We start from the raw sequence: 15,219 nt of genomic DNA, 5'->3' as shown, positions 1-15,219 counted from the left end.
TACGAAGTGGGTGTCTGTTCTAAAGCTGAAGTCACTCTGGTAAGCAATTGGTCAGCAAAACAAGCTGTGGCTGTAGAATGGCTAATTACTGAAAATTTAATAGCTTGGAAGGTAGAATCGTACCAAATGCCATCGTTAAGTAGAGTATTGTTAAACGAAGATGTTAACAACACATTAGTATGGAATTAGCGCTAAGCTTCGTTATAATGAAAAAATAAATGTTTTGCTATTTATATAGTTTACATGCATCAACTCCTTAACTTATTACATCCATGAGATGCAGCGGGAATGATTACCATAATTTCCGAAATTGAAAAAAAGAAAAAAAAGTAGCTCAAAATGAAACCAAGAAGACTACAGCTTTTCAAAAATAATATCGTCTGTTTTTCAGCAATTACCTTATAACACGAGAAAAACTAGGGCCATTCAGACTAAACTTCTTTCAGCCATTAATATTAAATTTTGTTTCTCACTGTAATTAATTTTAAACATAAAATATATTTTGATCTTTCATGCTGTTTGATTTTTGTTAAAGTAGTCTTTATATCGTCTAATCCTGTCGGGTTAGATAAAGGTTCGCCTTGAAGCGTTCTCGAGCACTTTACCGCAGTGCGTCATCTTTCAACATCCATACATCTATGAAAAATAACTGATATCACATGTAATTCAACTGTGAGATACACTCGTCTGTGAGCCAAATGATCACGCGTCAAATACGTCACAAACATTATTTCTGATCTGACACTAAAAGTGCACAGGGAACTAATAATATAAATATTTTAAGGCTGAGTTCACGAGAATTTGTGTGCATCATACTCTACAAATAGGTTCAAGAAACCGTTATTTATTTTTGTTATTGGGGCTTAACTTCTCGTCGACATCGAGGTCATTGGTGTGTGTATTTGTGTGTATATATATAACATTTTCTCTCCAATCAGAGTACATAAATAAATAAATAAATTAAATATAATGCCTTGTTATTCAAACTGACCGACTGCAGCAAATAGTTACTCCTGAGAAATAATATTGGTGTTTAGCTTTTTTTCCACAATAACTAAAACTGAAATAATACTGTCGTTGTGTGTTAATTTTTGGTCTTTGAAAAATCAACAAATAGTCCAATTAAAAAAAAAATATATCAAAACATATCATAACTAACCATGATTTACAAAATAATATGTCTAATGTTAACAAGCCGGGTATTATCGACGTGGCAACATTTACTCTGTACTGCAATCCACGGCTCAGCGAGATCGACGCTCGCAGAGAGCATGCCGACCAGCTGGGAGATCGATGCCAGCACAATCGACCTTTCCGCGACATTTCCTTCTCCCCCAAACGTCCGCAACGCCCCCTCGCGCTGCGGGGAATGTAATCCGGCGGACGAAACACGGTGGACAAGCGATTCCGAACGAAGGAGACACGCTTCCCCCCCCCCTCCCTCAGCCATGGGGCCAAGTGCCGGCGCTGGCCGAGGGCTGACGGAATCTTCAATATCCAGAGGCCGGCACGCGAGCCCTCCCAGATCGGGGAGGAGTGCATGGGGGGGGGGGGGGGCAAGGAGCGGAGTGTCAACACACAGCCCCCAGTGTTATGGTAATGCCGGACGACGGGGGGGGGGGGGGGGGGGGGGGAGGGGGGTCCCTTGTTCAAACCCGGTCGACGTGAGGCGGGTGCTAACGCGCCCAGGAATGCGCGCAGGGCCCTGCCTTCGCTTTTCCACCGCGGACAAGAGTCTAGCGGCAGGAATGCTACTACTTGCGCTGCTCACGCTCGCTCCGGGGCCGGCGACGCGCTCCGGACCTCGAGCGAGCACAATCATGCGCATGCACGATCTGGCGCCACACCGTAGTCTTCTCGATTTAGTTTATACTCCGCGTCGTCAAACACTGCCCAGTGTGTTGAAAAAAAAACTTTATACGAACATAAAACTAATTTTTAACAAAAAATGTTTAAACCTATTATCAGCACAATGTAAATAAAAATTAACTACAAAATGTATATAGGTAGACATGAAAATGTCATTCACTAAACACGTGACTTCAATCATAAAAAAAATTATGAATCAACTAAGTTGGAATTTTAACCTAGGATATGCACCAAAATAAAGCTCATTGGTTACCCTATACAAATGGATAGTTATAATTTGAGAAGTTTAGACCTTCAAATAATAACTTAATACTGAATTACGATGACTTCAGTGTAAATGTTTAACAAACTGAATAAATAATATGAGAACTATTAACATACCACTGAACGTATTAAAATTATTTAACTGAGATAAGTTAGGTTTGACACTTCAAATGAGATATCAATGTTAGTTGTTGTGCAGTAATGATACTGCGATGTCTTGAATCTCTGTTTCATTTGGTTTCGAAATTTCAGCGCGAAGAATCACTTTTCTTAGTTTTGTAGAAAACAAGTCTTCTTTGTGGCACCATATTTCGTTTGAGTTGATCTCTTCCCGGAAAAATTCATGTAAAGTTGTTCCAGCCCGCGGTTGGAACAGTACCAAAGACACTCGCTATACGACCCTATCGCATCAGAGAACAGGACCACGGTTGACCAAGATGTATTCTCATATTGACTGCTGTTCTTCAAGTAGGCTTACGAGCTACGAGCGAATAAAAAAAAGTTATATGTCTGTAAAGTCAGTTTACGGACGATAGTTTAACGTGACAACGTCATTAAAAATTGATGAAATGATTGCATTCTTTTATGAATAAAATTGAATCATTTTTATTGAATTATCACTATTTTGTATGGATACAAAGGAGTGAAATAAAATGTACAATTTAATTGATAAATTTACTTTTATTTGCACTCATTAATTCAAAAATGTTTATTACTTTAACGAAGACATTATTTTAACTAAAACTTTTATATTTGTTTGCTATTTAACTTCTTCCAATCTGTGTTATTCCGTTAAGGATAGGACGATGATAGGAAAAGTAGGAAACGAATGGGAGTGTTTCAGGTTTAATGTGCCTCGAAAAAGTCAAATCGATGGTTGTTCCAATCGAGAGGAAGAGAGATAGATGCGGCGCAAGCGTACAATGAGCGTAACGGGACACAGTGAAACGGGACAATGTGCGTAACGGGACACTTTTTCGTGCGTGCAGCCGGCGTTCATCGATTTATTAGACGTCACGTCAAAAAGATCTGCGCTTGAAAATTATCCTAAAACTCATAAAAATAACTATAGGCTTCTTATATTACGACTAGATAATGTAAAACCGCTACGAGACCAAATAGGGGACTCGGAAGGAAAGTCCGAGAAAATTCCGTAACTCGGATAACACGTCACTTCGAGCGGTCGTCATGCTCCAAGAACCGCCGAGCGAACCGTAACATGACTTGCCTTCCCAAGTAGGTTGTGATACGACCAAGCGTTCAAAGTGGCTACGATTTTTTTTCTAAAGTTTATTTACGACTACAGACACATTGAGAACAGTCATATCTGTAACCACTGCATGTAAGAATACGTGCCTCACACCAAAACAAGACGTTCGTTGTTAACAGTTATACCTACATGTGATCTTTCTTCTAAGTTTAAAGTTTTCTCCCAAGACTCTAAATTTCAACAGCTTGTAGGCAGCACTATAAAATTATGATAAACCTAAAATATCACAATATATATCTAACAATTTTTAACAAATCGAAACAACAAATTTAATTCCTTACTAATGTGTGTGTGAATGTGAGCCATGAATCACGATTGTTCTAGATCTTTCAATACAATGAAAAAAGTTGACGAATTTAGCTACGCAAAAAATATATGTGCAGGAAGAATACATAAAAACAAATAACCAATAAGTCTAACTATGCAAACGATTTAAGTTATAAAAATACCTCCAATTATATAGTGCACCAATGGATTAATGAGTTCTTAGTTGCAAAAATGCAAAAGAAACCAATAAATTGAAAGAATCATAGAAGTGCCTACTCCTTAAATCTGAAACTTAGTTCTACACTTTGAAACTAATGTCGGTTCTGAAGACTTAGGGCGCGGTTACACGGGAGTCTGAACTACTTCAGGTGAACATGTTCAGCTGTTGAGTGCGGTTACACACAGTCTGAACATGTTTCGTTCGAGGCCATTTCCCATTTAACTTAAACAGGTTGGCAAAGTAATTCAGATCGACATATCTTCTACATTAGCCTCTGATTGGCTGTTTAGAATATAAAGTCCTTTGCAGAAATTCAAGATGGAAAGTGTTCCTGGCACAAGTTCGAGTAATATTTTACCGAATGCAAGAAAAAAAAAAACCAACTGGTAATTATATATATATTTTTTTAATTGATCCTGACCTTAATTTTATTAAAACTGAGATGGGTACTCTCGCTCAAAAAATAATAAAAAATAAGTTTAAGAAATTTTACTGTGCATATTGTTTAAATTCCCGATTTGTAAAAAAAATATTGAGCAATATGAAAACACATTCCATTTCTGCTGATAATACTGTATAAACAAGTGAGGAATTCCCGCGTTTTCTGGATACAAAATAGAGAAGATCAACAACAGTCATTCGTTGACAGTAGACAATCGGTTTTAGAGCTGAACACACTTTTCAGCAACTCCGTGTAACCGTACATTTTCGCGTTTGTAAACGTGTGTACTTAAACATGTTTACCTGAAGTATTTCAGGGTCCCGTGTAACCCGCGCCCTTACACTGTTCAATACAAAAGTAAACATATCTTAAACAGAATTTTGAAATCAATGAGTTTATAACAAAAACTACTAGCAATAAACATAAGTGATCAAGTCCACAAAACCGGTATAATTTGAAAAATAACTGCGAATCATCGATTTTAATTGTCATGTTTTTTTTCTTAACCTAACTTTTATTAAGTTCTATTTCTATAAAACTGCGTTTTATTTATTATCTTTACTGTATAACATACTATCGTTGAAACGTAAATACATTTACTTTGGGAACAGTAATAAATAGTGGCAGTTGGTTCACGATGGAAAAGCCAGACACACGACAACTTTAAAAGGTTTTTCTCCGTTACATGCCCTCAATAATAAAATAATGTTCCATAAATGTCTATAAATGTCATTAATTTAATTAATTTGCAAGTAAATCCACACAAAACATGTTGGAGGCAGCATTAACGCTTGTAATCTTAGTTGCACTTGTTTGGTAGAGCAGGCTACAAGTTATTAACCTTTTCTTGTCTCAACAGTGTTTGTTGAAAGTTGTAGCCTTGTGCAAAGCTTTTGAGAACAGGTAGTACCAGTCATCAGCAAGACCATCTATTATCTGGTGCTGAGCCCTCCGAAGAAAGCAGTTTCGTGCAGATATGACTTACGATGACAACACCTCCTCCCCCCCCCCCCCCCCCACAACCAATTTGTCGGATCTAAGAGCACGTCTTAAATGCGCACAGTACAAAAAAGAAACGAAAAAAAAAAAAATTCAGGAAGACTATTCAAATCGCGTTCCCCCAAGAATGTACAAAGTTGCCCCGGTTGAACGGCCGCCACAACACAATGAACTTTAATAACTATTAACATGAGTTATAAAACTAGACATCGAGCTTTACAAACTGCCCACTGCCCGGGTCCTCTTTCCCCTTTCCACCCTCAACGACTTCATATTTTATGCGCCTTTTTTTTTTTTTTTTAAATTTAATATCTTTTCCTCTGCTTCTTGGCGTTTTCCTCTTCCTCCTGCGGGCTCGCACAATGCATTATTTTAATACATCCTGCGCTCACATTTTTTTTTTTAAATTAAAAATGCGTTTTGACCTCGAGCGCCGTGTGTTCGAAATGAGAATATTGCCAGCGCGGGCCGGCGCGCCATCAAACCGCGCAGTTTAATGCCGGCTGCAGACCGAGGCTGAACAGCCCGGGGGCAAGACGTGTGAAGAGGGGGGGGGGGGCTGAGAGGAGAGAAGCCAACCATTCGACGGGTTTTATTCCCCGAAAAATTTCTCCTGGTGGGAGAAGGAATAGACGGAAATTGGGGGAGGGGGGGAGTGGGGGTGAAGCTCGCGCATAAATCACAAAAGCTGCTGCGCGGCCCGCCATTAGCTGTCACGCCGATAAATTGGTTCCGGCCGCGCAATCAAAATGGCTCCCGCAAGCGACGCAGCGCTGCAGCGATCGCGTCCGATCGCCGCGCGACGCGCATTTTAACAGCATCACAAACAGGGGCGGGGGATATAAACGGACGGACGCGTAATGGATTTCGGCGCTCCCCCCCCCCCCTTACCACCGCCCTTCAACAAAGCAGCTGACCGGCCCTGTGGTCTGGCCTGCCTGCTCGAGTGTGAATGCCGCGTCTCGAAATATTTCTACCAGTGATAGGTCGAATCCCAATTTTCTCGAATCCGAATCTCGGAATTGAATCAGAAAGTAACTCAAACATAAGCCTCGAAACAGCATCTAGGTGACAAAGGACAAGAATAAAATAATTTACAATAAATGAAAAAAAAAAAAAATTAAACAGGATGTTGAAAAATTCTACCCTTTAAATGTTTGTTTCACAAACTAAGTTTCCGGAACAAATACATAATGTAATTTTATTTTTAAAAATTACATGTTAAAAGTACGATAATTTGCGGCAAAGTAACAGGATAGGTACGAAGGAAAAACTTTAACCTAGTAAACTTACGAGGTTATCAGAGATGAATTTTCGATTTACTTCATTTCCTTTAATGTTTTTACTCTAATATTTTCTTCTAATATCGAATCCTTCGAATACTAAGGATTATAGTACCTATATTTTTGGATTTGTTTTTACCATTCCTAATTTTTATTAAAGATTATCCAAGAGGTAAAAAGATAGAAAATAACGTTTAATAAATACCCTGTGAGAAAATGTTGAAACCCAACCACACAAACAATAGTATTATGGTAATACAATTGTGGAATAATACCTTAGTAAACACTCATGAAGGAAATGAAATAACCAACTCAGCATGTGAGACCAGCCTACATGGGCACACATACAGTGCGCAGAGCTTCAGAAACAATCCCGCGATTTGAAAACTTCTCAAGATATCCGAGCGGAGGTCTGTTTACGAAAAGAATTTAAGAATACGCTGAGGGCGGATGAATAGTTTTGTTTTCCGCATTTCGCTTTTAAGCTGTGTTTTTAGGAGAGTGAAAATGTTTAAAATGCTTGTTTTCAGAATAATATTTAGACATGAAACACTCGTTACAGATTCTTGAAAGCACTCAAGGGACTTGCATTACGCCTTTATCTTCATTTCCCCGCCATATACTGTTATGGTTAGTGCCCTAGTCTCATAGCTGCCAAACGCACTACGAGAAGACTGCGCGCCAATCTACATCCTTGCGATTAGTGGCGATACGGCGCTAGAAGCACTAGTAGGAGTCACACGCATCAATCCGCCTCACTTACACAATCCCACCCCATTTCTACAATGACACGCAAACGGAGACGGATCTCAAGGAACAGAGTTTCTGCAACAGTACGTAAACAGAGACCGTGCGACCAATTGAAACCCAGTATTTTGCTCACGTTTATGTTCTGAATACGTTAAAAATCGTTTCAAGTATAAGAACATCTAACGTTGTAACCAAATAAATCATTGGAAAGGACTGAAATGCGTGGAAATGTTGTCTACTTGAACATATTAATAGTGAAATAACCGAAATAATCTTAAGCGATACCAATGGAAATGAAATAAATCCACATATACCGAAATGAGTCGGAAACCTAATGCATCAAACAAAATCACCTGAGTTCTATTGTGTGTAAATTCTGCCCGTGCTATGATCTCGGCTCACAGATGTTATGTTTTTTTTTTGTTGAATTAATATTTGGAAACCTCGATGTTGCCGTGCGCTGTGGGAGCAGGGGGAACTCACTGAGTGCGGAGCGTGAAGGCGGCCGTGGTGATGGAGGGAGGGGGGGGGTAACTCACTGAGTGCGGAGCGTGAAGGCGGCCGAGGTGATGGAGGGAGGGGGGGGGAACTCACTGAGTGCGGAGCGTGAAGGCAGTCGAGGTGATGGTGGGAGGGGGGAGCGGGGGGAACTCACCTGAGTGCGGAGCGTGAAGGCGGCCGAGGTAATGGAGGATGGGGGGGGTACTCACTGAGTGCGGAGCGTGATGGCGGCCGAGGTGATGGAGGGAGGGGGGGGGGAACTCACTGAGTGCGGAGCGTGAAGGCGGCCGAGGTGTTGGAGGGAAGGGGGGGGAGGACTCACTGAGTACGGAGCGTGAAGGCGGCCGAGGTAATGGGGGGAGGGGGGGGTAACTCACTGAGTGCGGAGCGTGAAGGCGGCCGAGGTGATGGTGGGAGGGGGGGACTCACTGAGTGCGGAGCGTGAAGGCGGCCGAGGTGATGGAGGGAGGGGGGTACTCACTGAGTGCGGAGCGTGAAGGCGGCCGAGGTGATGGAGGGAGTGTGGGGGACTCACTGAGTGCGGAGCGTGAAGGCGGCCGAGGTGATGGAGAGAGTGTGTGTGTGTGTGGGGGGGGGGGGTACTCACTGAGTACGGAGCGTGAAGGCGGCCGAGGTGATGGAGGGAGTGTGGGGGACTCACTGAGTGCGGAGCGTGAAGGCGGCCGAGGTGATGGAGGGAGGGGGGGATTCACTGAGTGCGGAGCGTGAAGACGGCCGAGGTGATGGAGGGAGGGGGGGACTCACTGAGTGCGGAGCGTGAAGGCGGCCGAGGTGATGGAGGGAGGGGGGACTCACTGAGTGCGGAGCGTGAAGGCGGCCGAGGTGATGGAGGGAGGGGGGGGGGAACTCACTGAGTGCGGAGCGTGAAGGCAGTCGAGGTGATGGTGGGAGGGGGGAGCGGGGGGAACTCACCTGAGTGCGGAGCGTGAAGGCGGCCGAGGTAATGGAGGATGGGGGGGGGTACTCACTGAGTGCGGAGCGTGATGGCAGCCGAGGTGATGGAGGGAGGGGGGGGGAACTCACTGAGTGCGGAGCGTGAAGGCGGCCGAGGTGTTGGAGGGAGGGGGGGGGGAGGACTCACTGAGTACGGAGCGTGAAGGCGGCCGAGGTAATGGGGGGAGGGGGGGGGTAACTCACTGAGTGCGGAGCGTGAAGGCGGCCGAGGTGATGGTGGGAGGGGGGGGACTCACTGAGTGCGGAGCGTGAAGGCGGCCGAGGTGATGGAGGGAGGGGGGTACTCACTGAGTGCGGAGCGTGAAGGCGGCCGAGGTGATGGAGGGAGTGTGGGGGACTCACTGAGTGCGGAGCGTGAAGGCGGCCGAGGTGATGGAGAGAGTGTGTGTGTGTGTGTGTGTGGGGGGGGGGGGGTACTCACTGAGTACGGAGCGTGAAGGCGGCCGAGGTGATGGAGGGAGTGTGGGGGACTCACTGAGTGCGGAGCGTGAAGGCGGCCGAGGTGATGGAGGGAGGGGGGGATTCACTGAGTGCGGAGCGTGAAGGCGGCCGAGGTGATGGAGGGAGGGGGGGACTCACTGAGTGCGGAGCGTGAAGGCGGCCGAGGTGATGGAGGGAGGGGGGACTCACTGAGTGCGGAGCGTGAAGGCGGCCGAGGTGATGGAGGGAGGGGGGAGGTACTCACTGAGTGCGGAGCGTGAAGGCGGCCGAGGTGATGGATGGAGGGGGGGGGGTACTCACTGAGTGCGGAGCGTGAAGGCGGCCGAGGTGTTGGAGGGAGTGTGTGTGTGGGGGGGGGGGTACTCACTGAGTGCGGAGCGTGAAGGCGGCCGAGGTGATGGAGGGAGGGGGGGGGGGGTACTCACTGAGTGCGGAGCGTGAAGGCGGCCGAGGTGATGGAGGGAGGGGGGAGGTACTCACTGAGTGCGGAGCGTGAAGGCGGCCGAGGTGATGGAGGGAGTGTGTGTGTGGGGGGGGGGGGGGTACTCACTGAGTGCGGAGCGTGAAGGCGGCCGAGGTGATGGAGGGAGTGTGTGTGTGTGTGGGGGGGGGGGGGTACTCACTGAGTGCGGAGCGTGAAGGCGGCCGAGGTGATGGAGGACGGCAGGTGCAGTCCCTTGATGATCTCCTGCCACAGCTTCTTGTTGATGACGTCGACGAGCCCGCCGCGCGCTATCACCAGGTTGTACAGCTCGTACAGGTCCAGCACCGACTTGGCCATGATGGGCAGCCGGTTGATGGGCGTGCCTGCGAACACAGCGACAACGCGACCTCGTCAGCGAGCTGCGACCTCGGTCCGCGCGCCGCCACCGCATCAGGCCCCGCCATCTTGTGCTCTTACGTTTATTTCCTGTGATTATAATTCTGTGCTTGTTGCGTAAAAGGGGTTAAGTCCAAAAAAAAAATATTTATTTAGAAAATGGCAATCGAAAATTATCACTGTAGAGACCTGCAAAATTCGCGGATTCATTTCGTGATATGTATGCTACAATTCAAATAATTATACCTTAGCGCTGCTTCTACCACTGGTTCGCTGTTAATCTGGAGTAATGAGGGCCAATTAATTAGAGACCCTCGCTCGAAGAAGTGTCGAATCGCAGACACTCACTCAGTCGAGACGACTCACAAGTCAGCAGCCAATGAACAGGTGGCATTTGCCCGAGTGTGTGGAGTGTAGTAGAGTCTATCCTGGAGTTCATTGAACCCGCGAATTTTGCAGGTCTCTAATATCAGGTTTCTTGAAGTCAGTTTTTTTTAGCTTTATTAACTGCTTTATAACTTTGGAAATTCATCAATTGTTTTAAAATAATGTCTCTAAACTCCCTTATCAATTTTAAAAGTAAATAATTATATATATATATATATATATATATATATATATATATATATATGACTTAACCCCCTTTACGCAACAATCACAGAATTTTGAGCTATTTATCCCATTTTTTTTTTGTCAATTCAAGGCATAAATCCTAGCTCCCAGAACCACCATACATTGTTGCAAACACACATTACCTGACAGGTTCTAGTCTGTAAGCGCCGCAAGAAAATAAATTATTACTCCACGCAGGTAACTACCACTACCATAATAATCACACCAGTTCACAAGTGTTGACTTCAACAAGCAAGATAAGTCCGTTGCCATGTCTAACATGGAAGCTTCATTGCAAGCAGTAGGTATAAGAATACTTGGAATTGCAAGATGGCGGGGCCTAATCTCACCTTAAACGGTCAATTACTCTCTCTTTCAATGCACTTTTTCCGCCATTAGCACTGTCCTTTTTTCGATGTGCTTGTTGCCAGATATACGTCAAAGAGCACAAAAGTTTTACACACAACTTTGTAATGTAATGAAAACTTGTTTTAATTTATCCGAAACAGTTTATTTTGTAAAGTAAAATTTTGAATGAGTTTTTTTAAAATTATATCATGAGCATCTTCTGATTACATACTTTTTTTTATTTCTAAAGAGACTTAGTTACAGACGCCATATTGGTTACAGTTGTTTTGTTACTAATTTTTATATAAATTAACATTAAAAAGTTTGGCTCGTTTGATCATAACACATATATTTATAGAGTACCTTGTTATCAATACAAATAATTTCTCTTGTGAAATAATAATCGATATTTAAAATTGAATTTATTTTTCTGTAAAAATGACTACAACTGAAATTATAATGTCAATAGACACTATTTTATGGTCTTAATAAAAATCAAGAAATAGCAATATTAAAATAAAATATAAAAAATAATTAAGGGTGGTAAAAAAATTAAAATTGTAATGTTAATAAGGCGGAGGTTATCAATCTGACAACGGTGTACGCCATTTACTTTGAACTGCAATTTAAGCGTAAACCAAACTATTTTAGAGGTTTTATTGGACATTCGTCATTGCTGGTTACACTGTACGTCATAAGAAACCTCAGTAACGGACAAAAATATGAAAATTCAAACCTACAGAAAACAAACCAAATCATCCAAAGTCAAAAAATTAAAAACATAACACAAAAAACGCAAAAGAAGGAATTAGGCAAACAATTATTACAGCACAGACGTACACAAAGGGTTGACAACGACGATTAGTCTTCCTTGAGTTTTGCATGTACGTGAATTACAGCCAAAAAACAAATTACAAAGTTAAAATCAAAAAGAAAACTACAATAATATATTTTAACGTATTTTTTTAATAAGTTGGCGTGCAATGTAAGTTAAATTTATTGAGATTTCTTGGAGAAGGTGTGGGTGGAGGGGTTGCGTGATCTGGAACCCTAACTCCGAAGCCATGCACACGCCCGTGAGAGCACCTTGAGAAAACCCCATCGGCTCACGGCAACGTCCGCCACGTTCCCCACTTGCGAAAAATCCCGGGTTTGACCGCGCCAGAAATCAAATCCGCAATTCGTGGGATGCTATAGGGATCCAACCACCTTGCCCTGAATGGCTTATCTTCCAGCAAAACAAATAAAAAAATTTATAATTGCGGACTGCAGTTTGACGCGCTGAGGTTATACAATGGAATTTCATTGCGGTAGGGTGTTTTGTGCTTTATTATTATTCAAACATGCTCTACTTCTAATTACCTATTAAATTTAGACAGTTTGAAAAAAAAGTTCGTGTTCCGTGACGTATAGCCTGCAAAACAAATGCAAATTTAAATGTTAACACCAGATGGTTTTGACAGTTGTACAGGCAAGTCTCAAAAGTAACCCAATGACAAGACCAGGGACGTCGGAACAGGGGGGGGGGGGGGGGCAGCAGGGGCGAGTCGCCCCCGTGCTGTTATGCATGGGGGGGGGGGCGAGAGTATCATTTCGCCCCCCTCCTTTTTCCAGAATAAATGTTTGGTCCTAGTAGTATTTTTCTCAACCGGTAGTTACAAACGTTGCATTGGTGATCACATTGATAAGAAAATCAAATTTATGATTGTCAATATACTGCAAAATGATTGCAAATTCTAGATGGTATTTTATTTAAATTGTACTACATATACTGTCAAGAGTATCAAGCCATTCCATGACCCAGAACAACAGAGCTGCGATTTGTCGAGAGGTCGAGATATAGGGATGAGCGTTTTTTTAACGTAGCTGTTATATTTTAACCATCATACATCAACAGTTACATTATTGTTCTCATCGTTCATCATAACAGTTACCTCTTACACCAGTTACACTTGGATTTCAGTCCGCTGGAACTCATATCGTAGTAGTTTCAAATGTAGTAACATATTATTTAAGTTGAAAAATAAAGATTCAGTAAAAAATTTATTTTGAAAATTCCTCGAAATAATATGTTCAAGCTACCAATGTTCACAGGTTAAGGAAACAAAAAAATATATATTGACATTGAATTCCAAGACCGAAGCTAAGGGGTAGATCACATGGGTTAGGTTATTTGTCACCCACTACCCACGATATTTAAATCCATATTTAATACATACTACGTCATCAAAGTTTTGGAATGGTATATTTAATATTTTGGTTCGGAAACTCATTAAATAGCACTATTTTAGCCCCCCCCCCCCCCCACTCATGAAAACGTTCCGACGTCCCTGGACAAGACAATAACCGGTCCATAAGCATGATACATGTAATTTGTCTCAAATCTGAGTCCTTGAAAGTAGGAGCAGTGGTACCAAATTCCCAACTGTCACTTGCATGGCAAAATAGATTATGTATGTTTACGATTACCCAACACTGGCGGTTTTATGAGAGGGACGATGGAGGTGCTCCAACCCCCAAACCCACTTAAAAAAACTTTTAGCTTAAACAAAACTGGAGCCATAACAAAAATAATCTACCCCAGACCGCACCTAACTTTTGAAGTTCGATATTTTTTTTTTGTAAAATTATATATCTAAATATAAATTTCTTGAAGTTCTACTTTACAGTGGACAATTTTTTTTTTAAACTTTGTAAGGCGTCAGAAATGCGTTAAAACAACCGTTAAAGTGTATATTCCCCTCCCAATAATTTTTGAATTATTATTTAGTGGGAGGTATTGCCCACCTAAAGACCCTCTGATGCACGTGCACACCCAGTTTTCTACAGAACATTTATTTATTTTGTAGAGTTAAAAGTTCCTTTTTATCTACTTTTACCAGTGGCAGCTACCAGAGTTACACTCGTCGCTTTGTTTGCATCTGTCACGGACGTCTGTTTTTATTTTTTCGATTGCGGCGATACGGCAACGCTGTAGTGTTCACAATGGATCTGTGCACGAAACGCGCTGCCTGCATGCCTGCCTCCGCCCTTTTGCGCATGCGCACGAAGGAATTACGTCACCTCCTATGGGACATTTAACACTGGACGAGTGCACGACTCTGGTGTGCTCGTGATTGTCCTGGCGTTTCGTTGACCTTTGATGGAGTTCCAAATTTCAGCACGCACAGCAGCACTGATCAGAGAAGTAAGTCATAACTTATGAATCAGCCCGGTAGATGCCAGTATTGTCCACTCCAATACTATCACCCCTAACCAAACAAACTTTTCGTTTTAGTTTTTTACGTCCAGTGGAAACAAGTAGTTGCGTGTGGTTCAATGCGAGCGTAAATATCTTTAAATAATTAGTGTGCGTGTGCGTTTGTAAAATATTTTTCTGTGCCTTACGCAGGACAACATTTTTCTGAGGTATGTTTTAAAGTTTCCCTTTGTTGTAAGACTTTATAACTGTGAAAATGTGACTGTGTTATTTGGCGCGTACCGCAAACATGTACGATTTTCAAAAAATCGCCATAATGAATTCCGTACAAACAATTTTGGCGAACAGAAAACTTACGTACGAGGAAAAGTTAACAATTAAAAATTTAGGTCCTGATCAGCCTCATTTAGAAGTAACTACGGAAACAAAGTCACAAAAACGTATTTTCAGACGTAAATTTAACAAAAACATTTACACAAAACACAAGTGGCTATGCGGCTGTGTAAAAACAAATGCTCTGTTTTGTTTTCCGTGCCTGATTTTTAGTGCAGAAGTTAGCGCGCGGACAAAGTCAGGTTATAAGGACCTCGTACATTTGGGCGAGAAAATTAATAAAAATGAAAACTCTCTTGCTCACAAAAATGCCAATATTGAACTTACATTGTTAGGTAGAATAAACATCAGTACACAGCTGGACAGTGCTTACAGAGAGTCTGCTTTCAGGTGCAACACTTTGATAAACTTAAGCCCAGCCACAAATTTGAAAAATCAAGAGCATCAAACATAATTTGTTATTATTTATGTGAGGCTTTATCAGCGATCCACCATTTTGAATTACAATTTAAAATCTCTTAAAAAACAACTAGTCTGCTCAATAATCTTCGTTGTGTTAATTCGGGCTACAAATACAGACATGAGTTTGTGTAATAATAAACGAAATATATCTTTCACGACTCCAA

General features: G+C 42.5%; 1 protein-coding gene across 1 annotated transcript in view; it reads right to left on the bottom strand.

The window, feature by feature from the left end:
* The window catches only part of LOC134533416 (protein dead ringer-like), a 151,195-nt gene that overhangs the window by 25,772 nt on the left and 110,204 nt on the right, over positions 1 to 15,219 (bottom strand). Inside the window, exon 2 of the mRNA XM_063370938.1 lies at positions 9,905 to 10,088. Coding sequence (XP_063227008.1) covers positions 9,905 to 10,088 — 184 coding nt within the window. The remainder of the gene's footprint in view (positions 1 to 9,904; positions 10,089 to 15,219) is intronic.

The sequence above is a fragment of the Bacillus rossius genome, chromosome 6 (assembly GCF_032445375.1).
Source record: "Bacillus rossius redtenbacheri isolate Brsri chromosome 6, Brsri_v3, whole genome shotgun sequence".
Taxonomy (NCBI): Eukaryota; Metazoa; Arthropoda; class Insecta; order Phasmatodea; family Bacillidae; genus Bacillus; species Bacillus rossius.
Note: the sequence above shows the minus strand (reverse complement) of the source record. Positions and strands in the feature narration are given on the sequence as shown.